This window comes from Phaenicophaeus curvirostris, chromosome 4, assembly GCF_032191515.1.
Source record: "Phaenicophaeus curvirostris isolate KB17595 chromosome 4, BPBGC_Pcur_1.0, whole genome shotgun sequence".
Taxonomy (NCBI): Eukaryota; Metazoa; Chordata; class Aves; order Cuculiformes; family Cuculidae; genus Phaenicophaeus; species Phaenicophaeus curvirostris.
Genome location: NC_091395.1, coordinates 28,296,802 through 28,317,753, shown reverse-complemented (window position 1 = coordinate 28,317,753; position 20,952 = coordinate 28,296,802). Strand labels below are relative to the sequence as shown.

General features: G+C 38.6%; 2 protein-coding genes across 11 annotated transcripts in view; one reads left to right on the top strand and one right to left on the bottom strand.

The window, feature by feature from the left end:
• Window positions 1–20,952, top strand: part of PDLIM5 (PDZ and LIM domain 5) — a 128,775-nt gene that overhangs the window by 40,873 nt on the left and 66,950 nt on the right. For all 10 annotated transcript variants that reach the window (XM_069855607.1, XM_069855605.1, XM_069855604.1 and 7 more), the window contains exon 3: window positions 1,541–1,692. In XM_069855607.1, coding sequence (XP_069711708.1) covers window positions 1,541–1,692 — 152 coding nt within the window. The remainder of the gene's footprint in view (window positions 1–1,540; window positions 1,693–20,952) is intronic.
• The window catches only part of HPGDS (hematopoietic prostaglandin D synthase), a 210,853-nt gene that overhangs the window by 171,993 nt on the left and 17,908 nt on the right, over window positions 1–20,952 (bottom strand). The window lies entirely within an intron of this gene.

Below are 20,952 nucleotides of genomic sequence, written 5' to 3'. Positions count from 1 at the left end.
CTCTGCTCCAGTGACTGAGGCAACACCTTCTTCACTGACCTTGATGTCTGCAGAGTTGTTTTTCTCACATATTCTTACTCCTGTCTTCTGACTACTGCTCTTTGTTGCACAGGCTTTTTTTCCTTCTTAACTATGTTATCACAGAGGCACTAGCGTCATCACTGATGAGCTCAGCCTTGATGGGCCAGCGGCGAGCGCATCTTGGAGCTGTCTGGCATTGACTCTGTTGGCCATGGGGGAAGCTTCTAGCAGTTTGTCATAGAAGCCACCCCTATGGCCCCTCTGCTACAAAAAACTTGCCATGCAGACCCAATGCAGGATAGGATTAACACCAAATGGAAGGACTTTCCTATTTTTTTTTTTGTGTATTGTTTTTAGTTGCTGGGATTGCTACTGCGAATGTCTGTTGCACATAGATGTCTGTTGAAAAATGCCAGCTGCGATCTTTTGAATGTGAAATTTCCTGCTTTCAATCAATGTTGTCACATTGTATGTTTCTGGAGTATTGCATTTGTTTTGCAGTATTAGGCAATATTTTTTCTTCAGTTAAAGTATTTGTTTCCGATACTGTCAATACCTGTCACCGCTGTCATGTATTAGACTCTGAGACTTTAGGAGAGCCTTAAACAAGTCAGTTAGGCTGATGGAATGCTTTGCACTTGTCCATTTACTGCCATGTGGCTGTTTATAAACAAATGTGAGGACTGAGTCCCTAGTATTTAATGTATTGCTACCCGTTTGCCATACACAGTTTTCAAGACCTAGCCTTGCTTCTCCTGTTGGAGAAGTGAATGGTATGGAGACTGGTGGCTGTATTTTGTAGTTGGTCATTGTCACAAGGAACCACAAATTCAGTGGGAAGTGGATAAGATTAATTTTTTTTCCAATTGAGGTTGATAATATGCATTTTACAAAGGTTTCTATTGAAAGACTGTTTCATTCAAGTAGACCAAACACGGTTTGGCTGAAATTTGTGATGCTGAACTTTTGACTTTCTAGTAGTTGCAGTGGGAGAAAAGTCAGCTTCACTATTAAGGAAGACTTCCATGGACATGAACAATCATTGACAAATACATAAACTTTGAAGACTTTGTATAGATGGAAAATCTAGAATGGGAAAAGCTGGGTTACAGCCTTCCTCTCTCTTCTTGTGAGAACAATTTCCTATAAGAAAAGAGAAGACACTGGAACTTGGCATCCTAGAAACTCTATGTGCCTATCCTTGCTTCCATCTTTTGGTAAATTTTTTGGCTTCCAGCCAGTAAAGTAAAAGTGGAGTTTAATTTTTAATAAAAGGCAATACTGGGCAATACTTTCTCTGTTGTTCAAGTGAATTAAGAAGAAGAAACTAAAAATTGTTTCACTGGAAAGAAAGATAGTACAACAGCTTTCACAGGGACATACAAAGGAGAAAAGGTAGAATTTTTTTTTTTCTCTTTCCTTCTACGAAACAGCACTGTGAGATATTGTGGTCTTGTATTCAGAGAATATGAACACAAACCATCCACGTTTCTCATTTACCATTCTTGTGATATTTCAGCTGAACGATGGCGGCAAAGCAGCCCGAGCACAAGTTGGGATAGGTGATGTGGTTCTCACCATTGACGGGATAAGTACAGACGGGATGACTCATCTCGAAGCACAGAACAAGATCAAGGCGTGTACAGGCAATCTGAACATGACTCTGCAAAGGTAAGATGTTTTTCTTTTTCTTTTTCTTTTTTTTTTTTAAAAAAAACCCAATTAATTGCCATTGTAACAGTTGTTTGGAAGATAAAAACATGTAAGTGGTTTGGCAGAGCTCATGGAGCGACCACAGTTGAAAGGTACGCTGCTGTACACTGAAATGTGTCTTAACTTATAGTATTTTACAGTACTTGTTAGATGTTAATTATGTGAGTCGACAAAGGCCTTTACCAGCCTTCTGTCGCCTGCTTTACATTGAATAAAGTCTAGTTCCTCTTCCACTTAAACCCCAGTTTTGTTAACACTTTTTTAATTAAAAACAGGTCTTATCTAGATTGTTTTTCCCTCACGTGATCAACTAGGAGCACTTCCCTTTTGGGTGAAATCCTACATTGTCATTTTTATTGGCAAACAGAATGATGGATTTGTTAAACAGCCCTTGAGTTACATTGATGAAAATACTGCAGCTGAGAGTCAGGAAGAGATGTTTCCCAAAGCCATAGCACTGTTTTACAAAGTAACAGCCTCTGTTTGCTAATTGCAGCATCTACTTTAGAAGTTAGTTTTGTCTGTTCTCCACATTCCTGAAACATAATGGTTTATGGAATTTAAGCTTACTGCTGATAGCCAGAGACTATGTTTCAGGAGGGGTTGGAAGAAGGGAGCAGGATGCTTATGTGCGGATTATTGGAACTGAAGCAGGAAGAACAGCAGCACAAGCAAGAAATTCCTTCAAGCTCTGAAAAGTCTCTCAGGGCTAAATATTGGCTTTTATTAGAAGACTGCTATTTTTATTTAATAATGTGAGGGAACATCTTGGAGGAGGATTGACCTCTGAAACCATCACATAATGAGAACCATCTTTTCTTGTTATCAATGAAAACAACAGCAGTTTCACCCCATGATTGCTGTTGATGCCCTCCTTAAAAAGTGCGAAGTTCCTGGTTGAGTGTTGGTTGAGGCCCATAACAGTATCTCTTCAGCAGTTACTACCTTTTCTGTCAAATTATCCTGCCCTTAATTGAAACAGAATCTCTCTCAGAGTTCATTGGTATAAGAATAAAAGAGATGACATGGTTGTAGGTCTGACAAACGTCCAGCTCTCCTGGGTGGTGGTGCTTGTTCCCAGCTCTGAGTGACACGTTGAATGGTTGTGCAAGTGTGATCTTTTCTAAGAGGTTACAATTCAGCCATACTAGCTGTTTGGGTTTTTTCTTGTTGTCTTTTGGTACTTTGGTCCTTAGCTACTCTTAATCAGGGGTTCCCTTTCCTCAGCCTCTGAGGAAGTGAGTGTCTTGATGTGTGGCTCATGCCTAGGGCATCTTCTTGAGTGAAAATTCTAAAGTTGGCATTAAAAGCTTCTTGATGAAACAGAGGTATTGTACCAGCTCATCAGAAGAATTATGCATTGTATCTAATGCGTCACTTGCTTTTCTGTGTCCCAATAAAGCAAGCAGTTCATTTAGAAATGCACTTTCCAGGAGGCCGCTGAGTCACTCCAGGTGGCCCACTTTCTCCCTTCACCATAAATTGATGGGCAGGGTTAATACCAGGCATAGGAAAGGAAAAGCAGGTGTGTCTCAGTCAAGCAGTAACTTGTCTGAGGCTGCTTCTGGTTGGGTGCAGAGATGAGTGGTTTAAAGATCTAATTAATTATGAGTTAGCCCAGTCCCCTCCTATTCTTACCCTTCCTACTCAGCGTAGCATCTGACTCACCAGCATCAGCTACCTGGCAGCTGAAGGCTAAATCAGGATCAGACTAGTAGAGATCAAAGGAATAGCCTCAGTTTCAGCATCTGGGGCTGGGACAGATGTCCTGTCTTGTACCTGTTTTGGTCTGCAGTCTCATGGTTTCAGATGCTTCTAATTCTGCCTGGATCCCGTGAAACCAAAGCCATAGACAGTGCTCTCCCAGCTCCTCTGCTGGTGTAAGCTTCCTTGCTCTGATTGCTGTTTAGCCGGAGATTTATTTCTGTTGTTTGTACCTTTAAATGGGTATATACCTTTAAAAAGGTATAAAGGAAACTTTGCAAGTCTATGTTGCAAAGGCAAGAGAGGAAATTCTTAACCATCAGCTTCCTAATTATAAATACTTTAACTTGATACACTTTTGTGCCATTGGCCAGGTTTTCACTTGGCTTCTCTACTCTGTGTGCTAAGTGGAGAAAATAAAAATTAAGAGAAACAAAATGAAGAGGAAGAAGTAGCTTGCCTGGGAGGTTAGAGGCGATATTTAAAGCAATGCCTTCAAAAAGCTTAACTTACAGGTTTAAAGTAGTATATTTATGGAGGCAGATGTGTGCATACCTCTTGTGGAAAACTAATTCGGATATTTTGTAACTTGTAAATTAACGTTGGTGAAGTATTTGAAGGGAGAATAAAGGCTCCTTTGTGCAGCAATATGGCATGTTGAGGTTTTTTAAATATAGAATTGTTTTCTGCCTTTGGAGGGAACCGGAATTACAGCTGTTACAATTGCAAGTCCACTTTGGAGGTTGCTTAAATACAAATAGATAAAATAGCTGTATACAGTAGTAGGTGCCTAACATTTGCATGGGTTGTCAAGTGTTTTCAGGTGTATGTCTTTAAAGTTAATTAGCTTTGTAAACATTGCTGTTAATTATGAAGGCCATAATTTTTAAATTGTGAAATAAAAATATAATTTTGATGTGTTATGTGCTGATCTTAATATTAGATCTTACTTAAAATTCTGGTGGAGTATTTTTCTTTATTTTTGTAGCATGCAGATTTAGTTTCCTGATAGTCTGGGGTTTTTTAGATGTTAAATGGATTTCGTAGGGTATTTTTCTTTGTATGCATCCCTCCCTCACTGAGATATTGTTCTCTTGTACCCCAATATTTTGTTTTCAATTACAAGCCCTTTCCTGGTTCCCATATGGACAGATGGAAACCAGATGCTTGCTTTTTGTACGTATTTTCAAGTCCAGTAACTTAACATAGACTTCTATAAATAAATATGTAAGTTGCTGAACAGCTAAGAGCCACCACCTATTTTAAATATTATTTTTGGGGACTGTTTCTCCAGACTGCTAAGTTAACGGTTCTTTAGAATTGAGAAGGACAAAGAATTGTGTATTTGCACTGTTACGTGAGATAATGATACCCATGAAACTTCTGGAAAAAGTGTCAGTGAGCAATACAAGGATAAAAAATAAGTGATACAGAAAAGCCTGGAACACAATGGCTTTTGCTTTTATAATACAAAATTTATTGTTCTCTTTTTCACACAATAGATCTGCACAACTATAGTGGGCTTTGTAAATTAATTTCTTTCACCTCTCCTTATAAATTCAAACACTTGGCACAAAAGGCATTGTCATCACTCATCTTGGGAAGCGAAAGGATTATATCATTTGTTTATTTCTCTTGCTGTATTTCAGTGCTTCAGAAATCTCTGTGTGTGCTGTAGGTGAACACTAAACCATTACTACAGTTCAGTTCTGCTTTCAGCTCTTTAATGAATGACTTTATGGATTTTTGTGAATGAGCATGAGTATTAAAAAGCAATAAATGAACTTCAGTGATGGTAATGGTGGTTTATTTCCCCCTGAACCTTTCAAAACCACATGGTTGCCCAGATGTTTCTACAAGTGAGACTAGGCTCTGCTGGATATTTTTGATGTCCATATTGACAGGACTCGGAGCCAAAATTCAGATGAGCCTTTACAATGGGTCCTGCAGTTGGTAAACTCAAGTGTTAAAACACACAATGGTGTTTGTTGTGGATACCCCCTCCCTGGAAGTGTTCAAGGCCAGATTGGATGGGTTTTGGGTGGCCTGGTCTAGTGGGTGGGTGTCCCTACCCATGGCAGGGGTGTTGGAACTCGATGATCTTTAAGATCCCTTCCAACCTAGACCATTCTATGATTCTATTTTATATGCTTGCCTGAGTGTGGAGCTTTATCATACCATTCCCCCTCATCTTTTTAGGTTTTCATTCAGGAAACACGAAGTCTAGACCTGTACCTTAAGAACAGCTGAAAGTCTCATGATATGAATTGGAGCTATAGGGAAAAAATTATATGGATCATTTAATTTCTATCTTCCAAGATAATTTTTCAAGTTATCCATTTCAAAAAGGGTTGTCTGCAGTAAGACTAGCTCAGTATGCTTTTTACTTACAGTTTTTATTGTTCCTAGACTTGCTTTTATTAGAAATCATTATAATGATGGAAATACACAGGAGGAAGAGTGTTTTGCTGTGTGAGGAATGTGTTCTGACAAACCTTGTGGACTAAACGCATGATCTGGTTCCCAGTCTGAAGATGACGAAGTGAGGCACCTTTATGTAGATTTTAAGAGACTCGAGTCCTTTGCTCCTCGGCTGTTGAAGTATTCCCCTAGTGTCGGTTAGTTTTAAACTATTTAATTTCACAAAAGTAAAAAGCAACAGTATGGGGAATGGTACTACAGATTCCAAGAACCAACTTTAGTCACTGTTACAGGGGGTTCTGAACTCCTCAAGTTTAAAAGTTTAAATTGTCTCTGTGGCGTGGTGTGAGAATAATGTAACTTCTAAATAAAATGGCAGGAAAGGCTATTACAAGAAAAATAAGAAGAGCATGCAGAAAGAATGCAAGTTAAGAAAGGATTTCAAACTATTAACAATCCAGGCTTTACTTTAGATGATGGTTAAAACTCAGGCTTTCAGGTTTATGAGTCAGTACTTCCTTGGGGTGGATACTTTGTTTCCATAAACCATATAAGGATGAGCTTTAAGGAAGCTATGATAAGAATGCATTCAGAAGTCTTATTTTTCTCCAACTGTGGTTTACTAGTCATCATAATTTCCCTTACATAGGCATTTTGACTTTAGTTTTTAGAGCCTTCCAAACAGAGGTTCACTTCTGTTATTTAGCTGTGTCACTAAGCTTTGAGGTGGTTGGTAATCCAGGTGGCTCAGGTAAATAGAACCATGTATAGCCTTGTGAGACTAATTAAGCATTCCTGTTGAATTTTGTGTTATTGATCATACACTTTTCTGAAAGTTTTAGTAGAATACACAACCTATTTCTGATTTGTTGCTGATCTTAAGTAGTCACAACCTCCTCTCTGCCAGATGCCAGCATTTCAACAAATTGAAGCCTTAGAGCTCTTGGGTGAACTTCTTTTCTCTTCTTTTTGAATTAGTTGTCAAAGTTTTCAGTGGTTTGTAAGCTGAAAGAAGTAGATGTTTGTGGAATTAACCTAATGGGTTTAATGATGCAGGGTACAGATCTGCCTTGGTCTGGGTATTAAAGTTTTATTGTATTATTTTTATGGAATTGCATGTAAAAATATTTCCAAAGAGGCATTCAGGTTACAAAGGAATGCAGAAATTGGACAATGTGGTAATAGAAAAGTCTTCATTAAAACAAAAACCATATCACTTAGGGTTGTATGACCTGGCAAGAAAATCCATAAGGCAAAGCAAAGTAATTCAGCCGCTGGAGTTTATTGGTTAAAAATATCTAATGATTTGTCTGTAGTCTCTCTCATGATCACTGAATTCTCTATTTCAGCAGTGCTCAGCTCCTGTGTTTTCAGAGATTTTTGTTGAGAAGTTGGAAGGGGAGGATAGCTGTGTCAGTGGGACTGTAATGGGGGTCAGCCTGCATGGCAGGTGGATGTGACTATTTGTGTAGGCTGCTGGCACAGGTCTCAGGAGCTATTTTTGTTATGAAGTGACAAGGACTGACTTGTGTGTGTACCTAGTGTGGGGCTGCCTGGCCTGCCAGGTCCTCGTCCTGCCTGCTTTGAGGTTTGCTTCATTGCACAACATTGCTGAATGGGACTGAGAAGAAGTGCTGTGCAGAGCTGTGTGGTGGCCTGTTATGCTTAGCAGTGGCCAATGAAGATGTTTGGTAGAGGGCTTATTGAGGAAGAGGTGATGCAAAGTTGCCTGCCTTGTGGCATGAAAATTGCCAAGTGCTTTTGTCAGCCTGACCTTTGGGTCTGGAAATAGCCTGACCTGCAGGACCAATGCTGCTGTGCAATATACACTAAGCAGGTGCTGCTGAGAAAGACGCTTTTAACCTGCAAATTTTCAAAATCTGCTTCTGAGACGGTGTTTCTTTGAAGTAAATCCTTTGAACTCTGTACAGGCTCTTCCAATTCTTGTGAGTTCTGAAAATACCAGCTTCACGACTTGGAGGTGAGTGATGCATTGCTGGTCTAGATTGAGCCTGGCAGCATTCACTTCTCCCTTGGCTCTGCTGATAGTATCTTATCAAAGCTGTCCTTCTCTCCTCAGAATGTGGGCTTGTGCCTTCCCAGGCTGTGTCTAAGGCTGCTGGCATGTGGCTAAGGTGTGCAGGGTGGCAGCTTACCTGAAGCTCATACCCTCATACCATAACAGTAGATTTTCAAAAGCTGAAAGGGTTTTGCGTGTGCCTTTTTGGTGGAATGCTTTTGCTCCTGATTTAGCAGCTGAACAGGTTTTGCTAGCTAAGCCATGCCTGTTTAAAACCTGCCTACAAAGTAAATAAACTGAAGGGTACAGCTCTTCCTTCCGCTGGAATTCATAGTCTTGTTGCAGGCAGCACTTTGCTGCACATCAGCTAGCAATTAGATGAACCACAAAACATGCTGCAGCTAAGTGAACCTGAGTATCTAAAGACTTGTCTTGAAGTTCAAAGGAAATTTGGAAAGTTGCTGGGATGAAAATGGAAGGTTAGAATGGAGTTCATTGACTTTTGCAGCATCATACCTACTCATTTGCTAAGAGGGTGGGAGTGAAGTGCTAGTTAGAGCAATAGAAGTCTTCCCCACGTTCTGTACCGTAGAGCCTTCCTGGGGATCTTCAGACTTGCAAAAGATCAAGATATTTAAAAGCCAGTCAGTTTCTTGAGGTTGATACCTCAAGTTTCTTGATACCTCAGTTTCTTGAGGTAGCTTAGGAATATAAATACAGTATTAAATATAAATAGTGGATGATGCCAGGTGCCAAAGGTAGATCATGATTTACTGAACATCAAAATGTTCCTTCTGCTTTAAGACTTTTTAAATTTTAATTTCAGTTAAATTTCCATCCTCAGTGCCCTCATGCCTCATCATTAATGCCACCACAGGAAAAAAAGGCAAAGAAAATGAAGCAAAGGAACAGCCCTGGAATTAAACATTAAATTCAGTGACGGCTGATGGGGAAACAAATAATGTGGGTGTTCTTTGGTTTGGTTTTTTTTTAATTTTTAGTTTGCTTGCCCCCAGGGAAATGAAAAATGCCACCTTTTTTTCAGCTATTGCAGCAAATTTACCATTATGTTTTGGGGGTTTGGTTTGGATGCTGTATCGTGGTGGGTTGAACCAGAGAATGGTCAGATTAGGATATTAATTTGTATGAAAATAAGGAGTCCAGCATGAAGTAATTGCCTCTCACAAGCTGGGAGCCTCTTAAATTCGATTTGGGATACATTTTCAGGATTCCTACCTTGATAATCCTTATTCCATCAAGGACTTGGACTGGTTAACTGAGAGGCTGTTTGGGAGGATAGCTCAGCTGTTATAGTCAGCAAAGCCTTATAAGCAGCTGGGTGGGAAATGAGTTAGGATATCACTGTATCTGAAGGGTAGTGAGTGCTTGTGGGAGGAGGTTTGCAAGTCTTGTGTAATGTGAGAGACCCTCACTGAAAATGGAAGGAGAAAGTGTTGGATCCCAGAAGTTCCCTCCTGTTTGCAGTGGATTAAGTGATAACTACAGGGCCTCAACCAGTCATCTTGATTCTTTTTCCTTAACCAGTGGGAAATGCTTTTGTTTTGTACAAGTCGTTGCATAGCACAGACATCCAAAAAATAGGAAAGATCTAATTCTGAAATTTGTCTCTTAATTTGTTGTTGTTGTTGTTTTTAAATTGTTTGTTTTCAGCCAGGGAAGTTAAGGCTTCTTTAAAAAAGTCATGTAAGAGCTTTTCCTGACTCTGTAGATGTTTGCTGTAAGGTCTGAATCCATGCATATCTTCTAGATATGCTGGGACTAGCCAAAGAATAAATGTTTATCACATGTTGTTATTGTATGGATGTTTTATATACTTTAATTCATACATTTAAAAACAAATGCCTTCCATTATAGGTTCACTATAGGGAATAAACTACTCTGAAGTACTTTTTTTTTTTTTTTAAGAACCAAGACTCAATTGCTAAAACAAAAACAAAGTATACAGCATAAAATATTTTAAGTTTCACAAGTGGTTATACACAAGCAGATTGTTAGAAAGTTAATAGTTTTGATTTGATGCTTAGATACGTAGTAGCTTAGAAGCCTACTTTCACTCTGTTGTAAAACTAAATTAAACTAATCTGCGCTTTAGCTAAGATCTGACATGATTGATTGTGTCTGTGAAGACAGGAGCAAACAGTGATGAATTATTCAAATATATTTTACCTGAAATGGTGTACTTCAGTAGGAAATACCTGGAAATTAGAGCATCTTAGTTGACCTTGGCATGTGCTGGATAGCCAGCATGCCTCCATATGGAAGGTGAGGACCAGTTTCCAGTGGTCTGCCTAGTTAGTGGGTAAAAGACAAGTTAGGGATAATCTTCTTGTGGCTTAAAATAACTTTCTTCAACGCGAAGAGCTTTCCTCTGTCTTTTGGAATTCAAAAAAGCTGAGTAGAGGGAGTATCTTTGTGGGCTGCAGGAAATCACCTAGTGGATGTAGTTTGATTTATATGCTCTTACTATAAGCAAGAATGAACATTTGCAAGCTGAAATTTAATACAGAAAGTAAATCTAGATTGATTGCTGTGGTAACTAGTGTTACTAAGAGTCTGACCACTGCATAACAGAAATCTGCAGGCTGCAAACTCCTCAAGTTAGTTTTGCTTGTCTTTTTAAGTTGATTTACATTCCAGGTGTTAAAAAACCTTTTCATTGATATTGAAGGGTGGAAGCAGAACATGCAATACCTGTTCAGTCACCCCTAGTCTGAAAAGGTGCAACTCTTTGTAAGGGATCTTTAATAGCATAGATGCTTCTAAGTAGTAGATTAATATTTTGGAAATAAATTCAAATATATGTATATTAGGAATGCAGGAACAAAACTAACCTAATCTTCATAACGAGAGTCAAAAAAAATCTCTTGAAAACCAGAGGAGTTAATTTTTCTGACTACTAATATCTATGTGATGTGCAATACAGCTTCTATTTAATAGGTAGAAGTGCTAGCTTCCTGCATGAGGGGAAAGTCTTTGCTGTCAGCTGGTGGTGCAATACCAAACCAGCCTTTCTATAGTTTATTATATCCCAGGTGCTTGGGGCTGCACCACCATTTTCAAGACCTGGAGCAGCTGTAGAACTTTGCTCTGTGCAATTTTTATTTTTCCTTATCTCTTCTCCTCACACATATAATGGGGGCTTTGAGAGGGGAGTCTTGTTTTGTTGTGATTGTTTTTTCCCATGGAAAATGGCAGATATTGAGCCATTGAATACTTCACATTTTAATGGCTGATAAGCAGGCAATGTTTTTTGCTTTTACTGTGATTTTCTAGTTAAATTTTGCTTTTTAGTTAAGCCTTGCTTTTTAGTTACTCTGAGGAAAAGGTTCATAGCTGTGTTTTGGGAAGTTCTTTTAGTTAGCTGTTTTCCTCCCATTTATAAATAATCCTCAGTGGAGAGCATAGGGTATTTTTTCTTTAATGAATTACAGCAGGCTGTCAGAAAAGTCTTATTCTTAGGATGATGTTATATTCTGTTTCTTTGAAGTGATCTTCGTGGAGTAGTATTCTCCAGGAAGCCTTTGGTAGAATTCTGGCTTTCATGTCTGTATTTTCTACTAGATTTTCATGGTATTCACAGTGACAGTCACCAATACTCTATAAGCACTGCAGCATCATGTAGCAAAATGGAGCTTTTTCTATACACGGCAGCTAATTACAGCTTTTTTTTTTAAGATGCCATAGTACTTAGAAAATGTTTTCTATTGGTGATCTTGATGTTTCAGGTGTTATTTCATTTGTCAGAACTGCGGTTAAGCGTAGGTTTTAAATTTGTGATTTCTAGTTCCATTTCTGGATTTGCAGCAGATTTGGTTTGGCTTTAACGTTTTACTTCCTAAGACAAGAAGTTTTGTCTTATGCAGATGACATTTACCAGCACTTCACCCAGTCATGTCTGATCTTCCATGATAGCTATTGAAGAAAAATGAAATATCGTGACAGCTGTTACCCATTGTTTTGGTTTAGGTCCTTGTGACATGAAGTGCCGGTGTTCTTCTCCAAATATATTCTTGTTCTTAAGAAGTTGTAGGCAAATATTGGTTGTTGTATTTATTTTTACAGTTCAGTGATGACATAAATATTCTTTGAACTGTTTAAATACTGTTCAGGTTTTGGAGTGTGCACAGGTTTCACTTTGTGAAGTTTCCTGCAAGAAAATGAGATGAGGAGAAAGGTGTGCTCCTGGATGCTCCAGTGAAAAACACACTGTACAGTTTCATTGCCTGAGAGTTTAATCTTTTAATGCTGCTGTTTGTTCAATATTAGAAGTAAAATCCAGCTTTGTCTAGTGGTTAATCTCCAAAGAGCTATGTATATATTGACTTTTACATCTCCACCACTGCCTCATGTTTTCCAATGTGACGTGTTTTGGCCTGACACCAAATGAGATGTGTTTTAGGGCATGTGTTCTGGTCTGAACACTGAGCCTGAAAAATAATGAACAAATTGAAAAACTGTAGGGATGACTTTGCCTTAGAGGAGTGTACTGGATGAGTGAACCTGTTAATCTGGTATCCAGACCCGGTGTGGCTGGTAGCTGATGATTCAGCAGATGAAGGGGGGTGGGTGTGAGAAGTAAACCATGCCTTTGTAACCCCTGCATGGTGAAAACTTGGGTGCTTACACAACAGATGTGGGTTTGATAATCATAAACACTTGTAACTAATAATTAAATTGGGGTCTTATGGGCGTTGTTTCATATATCTGTCACCACGATTCGTGTCCCAGACAGGCTGACAACATCAAGATATTTGTGCTGTGCACAGATGGAAAGTATTTTCTCGTGTAGTTGTTGGTTTTATTTTAATTGCACTTTCTTGCAGATTTGTGTACAGTGTGTTCCCGCTTTCACCTAACGCACAATGGGTTATGCAGGAAAAAATTGTCAGTTTTCTTTATCCACTTTTATGTACCTTTTCTACTTCCAGTAGGGTCTGAACCAGACCTGGGCCTTTGTCTGCTTTGTGGTTTGAGACTTGAGATAGGAAGTCTTGAGGATTCACCTGACACTTCAGTTTATTTACAGCTAAGTACTTATTCCTCCCCTAGAAAACAGAAGAAAACAGACATCTACTGTCTTTGCAGTTGCTCATGAGTAGATTCTTCCATTCATGGAGATAGAGCAATTTCTGGTCTTGAAAGAACTTTGATTCCCAGATGAGGCAGAGCCCCATAGAATATGCTTTCCTCCTGATCTTCTGGTACTTCTGGTGGAGCCCTTCAGTACTTGGGCCTTTGCTCAAAAAGTGCTTGGAAACAAAAATTTCCCTTCCTTCCTGTGATGAGTAAGGAGGTTTGAGAGACCCTACCTCAACTTCATAAACATTTTGAGCTGCCCTTTTAACCTGCTGCATTTATTTTGTGTTTGATCCACAATCGTACGCTGTCTGAGACATGACCTGACACCACTTGCTGCTGCTGGAGATGTCAGATCCTTGCTTTCCTTACCCCTGAGACAACTGATCAGTACAAGGGAAATATTTAATGCTGCCAGTTTCAAGGAATTCTGGGAAGTGGGAATGGTGGGCACCTAGATACAGATTACAAAGATGAGAGCAAAGAGAGGAGAGCAGGAGGGAAATAATTTTCAGAAAGAATATTATATTTCAAAGAATGAGGAAGCTTTTAAGTAAAGACAGTGTAACTTTTAGCAGAAGAATAAAAAGAAAGAGCGAACTTAGGGGAAAAACCATGAAAATTATGTGACACATCCTCAGCGTAGAGATGTTAATGTTGCCTCATATCACTGAAGGACCATCTCTTGTGCAAAGATAGAAGGTGAGAGAGATTGCCTTTGCTTCTGCTCCATGAGACTGTAAAAACAAAACCAGTAGCAATAATTGAGTAGGGATGGAAAAAAAGCTATTGCAAGTATATCAGGAATGCTTTGGGTAGTAATTTGCCCACTTAAAAAGTGGACAAGTTTGTTCATTTGCTTTAGATGATCAAAACAGAACTCTTGTTCCTACAGTGCTATGCCTGCTTGAACCAGAATTGAACCTGGATTGATTGATTTTTACTTAATGACATCTACTTCTTTTGTAAACTGAGTAAATTATTCTTGCTTATTTTTCAGTTTAGGCTTAATTGAACAAGATAGTAAGAAAGTGGTGTTTGCTTGGTAAAACTTTGGCACACGTTTAGGCTTTAGCTTTGTTTCCAGTGTTCTTGTGGACTGTAAGCTGAGAGGAGTCTGAAATCATTTGCAAAATTCATTTTAGCAATCTCTTACATTTGAATTCATAACAGATTTGTATGCTTTCATATTTTGGGATCTTCACTATTGCTCTTAAAGCCTTACAACGTTAAAAAAAAAAAACCAAAACAATCTAAAAACCCTGACAATTTTGGAAGCTACTTTTATATGTCTGTGGCTAAGAAGGAGATCTTCCAAACTAAAAATGGTAATACTTGCAAGACGTTATCACAGAGACACAATCTTCATAGAGAATTTATGTCAGCAGATGAGACTGTTTTGAGGCTGGTATTTGATGTTTCTTTGTGTTTGGAATAAAGCTGTCACTGGAAAACTAAATGGGTTTTTAAAGTGGTAGTTGTTTTGGGAGGCTTGGGGTTTTTTGACTCATTTGTTTGCAATTAAGTTATAACTTAATGCTGCTGTGAAAGAGAGAACATCTTGGCAGAAGGGAATGAATTATGACAGAGGGGACTTCTAACCCTCAATGTCTTTTGGAGGGAAAATGGCCACACCCAGAGTAGTTAGTCTGCTGCCATATATTCTTTCTAACTACTAAGCTTCTATGTGAAAAATGGAATGTAGAATACATTCTTAAAATGTATTACAGAGTTTAGGAAGCCAAAGTTTTAATGAGCACAGTGACTTCAGAGATACCTAATGCTTCTCGATCACTAACAGATTATTTTTCCTTTACGTGCAATGGCACTCTACATGAACAACCTACAAGTTCCACTGATGCATGGAGATGCTAAAATACACATACGGTGCTAACTATAATGTATAGCAGGTTTTACAAGTACAAAAATGTGTAATATTTTCCATCCAAGGCCTCTCAAGTACTGAAATTTGTAAGTGTGCCTTCTGTCATAAGTGATCTTGGAGTCTCCTGGCCAGAAGAGTTGCCAGTTATCTGTGTTCCAGTTTTTGGAAGGAAGGTGATATCTTGACAAGTCAGTAGTTTTCCACAGAATCTTGTTAACCCGTAAGAGACCGTGTCATTAATGTGATAGTTAAGTGAATAAAGGGAGTAATGTTTTTGTGTTGTATCTCTTGGAGCTGCCTATGCAGGAGCAACATTCAGTAACTAAATTATAAAGAGAGTATGGTTGTGGGATCTTTGTGTCTACTACACTTGCCTAAAGGGAACTTTCCTGGGGCAGAAAGCTCCTAATATGATTTGAACAAGTTGGAGCAAGGGCAGACTGAAGTTCCTCTCGTGAGAGGGCTGCTAGATTCAGGTGGCCAAGCGCAGTTAAGGGATGTCTTGGGCTTACATGGTACTTGGGACAAAAACAAGTTTCAGAACAACACAGGTAAACAATACTGTCATTAAAAAAAAAAATCAGAAAAAAAATCAATATTAAATCTCAGTTATCCTATAGTAGGTATTTTGACAGGAAATGAGACTGGGGAAAAGAGGATTAGATGCCTTATGTCAGTGCAAATTGCTTCCCGCACTTCCTAGCCACCTGGGTGAAAAGCCATTAGGAGGGATTTTTTTAGGATCTAAATACATTTCAGAACTAATATTTGAAACTAGTGAATAAAATCTATGGGTCACTTTTTTTTTTTTAAACAAAAACAAACAGCCCTTACATTAGCTGTTAAGTATTGTAATGACACACAATGCAGTTTTTGCAAGTAAAGACCAAATGCCGCTTGTAGATTCTGTTATGCAGAATGCATAGAGGTGGGTGACGGTAGTATGTCAGTGCTAAAATTAATAATATATAAATTTGATGCTATTGTTGATCCTTTCAAAGGTGGGGAGTAAGGGGGTAAGGTTAGAAAAATCAGATCTACAATTCGTGTAATCATAAGGTAGTATAATCTGGCAGGTTTACCTTAGTAGGAAGGTTGGATTCCTAATTTATATGTTTGCTTATTTTAATACTAGAAATAATAAATGCATTTTGGAATAAAATACAGTTTTAAGGTTTTGAATTTATCGTGGTGTGGAGAAAAAAGGGTTCTTTGTTTAATGAGAAGGACTTTATCTGCTGTGAAAGATAGTGGAGCCTGAGGCATTTTGCAGCTTTTCTGGAGAAACATAATACCTTGTAGGGCTGGACCCGAACTGTTCGGCTGTAAGCCAGTCATTAGCAGATGCAGCACATCTTTGATCAAGATCCAAATAAAGGACACTGTGAAACTATTCCTTTTGTTTTCCTCCTCTTTCTTTGCAAAAGGGATATAGAGAAGGTTGTGGCTTGCTATGTGGCTTTGTCTGAGGATTTAATTTTATGGCAAATTTTTATTTTAAAGCCATACCTTTAATTTTGATAATGTGTATTTTTTTTGGGCTGAGATGGATTTTTCCCCTTTCTTTTCCCAATATATTAGCACTAGAGTGTGTCTCCTTGTTAAAGTGAGATATCAGGAGTAGCTGCATACTGTGGGTGAGGCCAAAAGGAGGTATGAGGATGAGCTGGAGTCATTGCAAACATTGCATATTTACTTTTCACAATCGTATTCATTTTGAAATTCACCCACGTGATCTTATTCTTTAAAAATGCTAAGAATTCCTCTAATCCTTCTCATGGTGCATCATGTTACTGTTGTTGGGGTTTGTGTTTTTTTTTTAAACACCAGGGAAGACTCATCTCATGATGAGTCACCAAGTCATTAAGTTACCTCCTGATGTTTTCAGCATTTTTCCTTTTATGTCTGTCTGTCAGCCTGAGTGGGGATTTTTTTTGTTTGTTTATTTGGGGAGTTGTTTTGTTTTTATATTACTCTTCCTAAAGAGGATGTGTCAGACTTCCGGCACTACCTATTTAGGTAAAAATGTGGAAATGAAGATACAACATACATCATTAATGGTCCAATACTATTCCCTGCTTTAGGTCACTGTAGATTGTTAATGGTCAGGCAGGGAGGCAAAAGGAAAAACTGGTGGAAATGGGCAGGACCCAGAAGATTATTGGATTTCTGTGATGGTAGATGTGGAAATCTTTCAGTGTGGGATTAGGGAGCTCTTGTAGTCACAATTGTTTCGTACTCTCTGCATTTCTGGGTCTGGTCAAGCCTGGGGGAAATGCTTGGGTAGGCAAGGACCAGCTCTGGTGAGAGCTGTCAAAAAACCAAGCTTTATGCATGTGGCTGCTGGAGTGAAGACAACCATGGGATATCACGCGTGGAGACTAGGCAGTGGCCAGCACTGTTTTGTTGATTTCCAAACCATGCTACACATCCCAAGCTTTGTTTAACTATACAGATTGATTTTCAGGACTGTGAAGAAAGGATTTCTTATTCTTGCGTGAGGCTGTAGAAATCTTAAGCCTTCTACAGGTCAGTGAAATATTTTTTCTCCTTGTTTGTGGATGTTTCCTCACTGAGATAGCAGTTGGTCCAAGAAAAATAATATTGGGCCTTTGTCTGCTTAACATAAGTGCATTATTAAGAAAAGATGTCTGGACAGCTGAGCTTGTCATCTTTGTCCAAAGAGAACACCCAAGAAGCACAATTTACAGTGTGGAGACCAGTGTTTCACATCATGTATTTCTTAGCTTCAAGTCAAATGAATGCCTAAAAACCATCGTAAGAAGCAGCTGAGACCCATGACTTTTTTTCCCCTGAAAAAATGCCTTCAAGTAGTAGACTATGGAGTTCTCAGTGTGGCTTATCAGGACAGTATCTTTTACTAAAACAGCATCCATTTAACAATAATTTGCAGGACTGAATTAGCGTATAACTGTTTGTAGCAAATATTTTCTGCAGTTAGTGAGCCAATGCTTTCAAAGTTCTTGTATTTCAGGTAAATAATTAAATTGTTCCAACTGCATTCTCAAATAGCAGGTTTTCTTGCTAATGCCTTTGAAAGAGTGTGTAGGTTCTCCTATGGGACAGGTGGTGATTCACAATCTGAGGTGAAACTTTTCTACCCGTTCCTGGTGTGACCCATGTAATGCATCAATAGCTTTTTGAAATTTCAAGGACTTGTTTGTTAGCCTGTAAATTTTGTTGCCATTGACCTTGCACATTTATTTTAAGCCATGTCCATAATCATTGAGTGAAATATTTAAGGAAACAATGTGAAGTTGGCCACAGTCTATCTTTACTTCTTAGAATAACACAGATACCTCAGAGTGGCGTGATCTTTAGTGACATTTTAATTCTGTTGGCACACTTTGAAATAGCCAGCTGGAGCATTACAGATAGACCATAGTTTCGAAGCCTTGCAGATACCATCTAAATGCCAAACTTTTGAGTGGCAAAATAATTCATTTATATATAGATAAAATACATGGTAATCAGAAGTGCCTTACAATGCATGCCAATAATTGTGAACAGCTGCATTAGAACAATGCAGCTGATAAAACTCCTCCATGCCCCACAGTACATTTATTTGTCTGGTCCAATTATTACTCATGGATATACGTGTATGGTTTTTTTGAGGATACAGGGAATGATTTGAGGAAATCAGTCCTTGATTATAGTCTAGCAAGGGAGTGAAAGGTATAAGCAGACTCACAGTTGGTTTAAAAAAATAATCCAACCCCATTCTCACACAGCAAACAGTATCTTGCCCTGAGGATCTCCACTTTGGTGTTTGAAAACAAACATGACCGTTAACAAAGTTGTATAGTGCTTCTGTGTATGGTGTCTAATAGGCTGCAGGGCTACCTCCTCCCAGGCTTTAGCTGTATTTGCCGAATACACACTGCTGTTAGACTTACATAATCCTCTGCTTCAGCTTCATTACTCTTCTTGTTATAATGTGTTTGGCTGCTTGTTACTGTAAGGGGATGTCTGCATCCATACGTTAGGACAACTCTCTGGCCCTTTTTAGTGGAGCCCGTAATCTAGGCACTGCGAGGCTTTTGTTAAAAGAGATAATGATAGATTTAGATGAGGAATATTTTTTTTTTCTCAGAAATATTGCTCCTTTCTTAGTGGCTAATAAATTGCTTATCAAATTTTGCCCATTCTAATTTTATGCTAGCTACAGTCATTGAGTTAGGGAAAGCCTGGTCTATATGGACAGTCAGAAAGTATTATCATGGTTGATGCACTGAAAAAAATGAGACCTTTTAAATTGTATGTTCCAGCAGCTTAAACTAGTAATGGAACAGTATTTTATGTGGTGTGAGGGTGTGAAATCCTCAAGGATGATCTCCCCAAGTGATTGCATCCAAGGTTGAGAGACTTCAGCTCCTGTTGACAAAATATTTTTAGTGTCTTGAGTGGTATATTTTTGTTAAGAAACATGTAATGTTACTGCCTGTGTAAAGGACAACTTTGTCACGATTGAGACAACAGAGGTGGATTAGTTGATTACTTTCCTTGTGTGTTTGTTTTCCTACAAATTGCTTCATTTTACATTTATTCATATAGCCAGGGTTATTTCTTTTGTACTTGTTACTTCAATTTAAAAGCATTAAAATGCTTTTAATGAAATTAATGGAAAATAAATGGGAGAAAATTGAAGGTGACTTAATCATTATGCTTTATCAAAATGGTACCAAAATGGAGACAATAATCCTAGGGATGCTCTAGCCTCATCTGTTATGCCAGTGCAAAGCTATAAAAATTGTTTGTAGTAACAGCTAATATTATTCTGTGCCTGTTGCTGAGGCATGTTTTGTGCCAGTGAGTGTTTGAGGACTAAAACTTAAAGATGAAGAACTTCTTTCATCATGGTGGAAACCAGTCTTGTCATCCTTGTCGTCATCATGCTGCTTGTGCCTTGTTTTCTACTTAGATTTTTTTTTTTTCTATCAGAAGGAGCAGCCTCTGATTCAGCTGCAGAAAGTTATGTCATACAAAGGAGCCCAAGAGCAAAGATGTCAAGGTCTCAAACTAGGAAATGCAGGGGAACCTGAAGCATCTGAGGAGCTTTGCTGTAGGAGTCTGATGTGCTTTGTGTGCACCTCAGCTTCCTAAGGATGTTGGCATCACTATACTGTTTGTAGAACTTTGGGACACTCTGAACAATATTCCCCTTGTCCCACCTCTGTCCCCCCGGCGCTGCGCCACAGCAGTTATGTGAAGAAAACTGTTAGCAGGAAGATACCAGAAAGTCAAGAAAACGATGACTCTCTGCAAATGTTAGGCGAAACTTTCTTGCTGCTGCTTTTAAGTCTCCATTGCTAGTGTTAAGTCAAACGTCATTGAATTCAATAGTTTAATGAGACTTCCAGAAAGACAGTGATCTTGAATAATAGCTGTTTGACCCAGGTCCAAAAGTTTTCTGATCAAAAAGTTTCTAAAGCACTGTTGGTTTGCTTCCCAGAACCTGAAGTAGCCTTGGGATTTGGCAGTCGCTCGGCAGTCGTGCGTGAGCAGCAGTGCTTCCTGCGCTCCTGGCCAAGTCTAGATAAATGGAAAACCTTACATTTTGGAAAGTTGGAACTTTCTTAGAATACAATTCTTCTTACCTGAATAGTATGTGAATATATTTGAATGTGAAACTTTTGTTCCCCTTTTTCAGAAAATATGGGGGGTTATATTTGGTATATCTGGGTTGTATGTTGCACTTAATGACATTTATTTAAAATCTTATCTTGAGAACTGATTTAATCTTGCTTTTGTTATCCCAGTGTTAAGAATAGGAAAAGAATAAGTTTCACTGTGTTCGCTCTGCTGTGGGTTCCCTATAGCTCCTTATCTCATAATGTACAGGCAGCTTACAAGACCCAATGATGCCCAAATCTACTCTGCCTTAGTCCACTGTGTAATCTGTGTCATTTTTTCCTTCATAAACATTCATTATCTCATTGTTTGGGTGCCACAAGTGATGTTATTGTCTCTATTTACACTTCTGTTTTTCAAATAGAGAATATGCCCCACACCTGTTGCTTTCATTTGAAAAGCACATCTCTCTGACATGCATGGTTTATGATGCTAACTT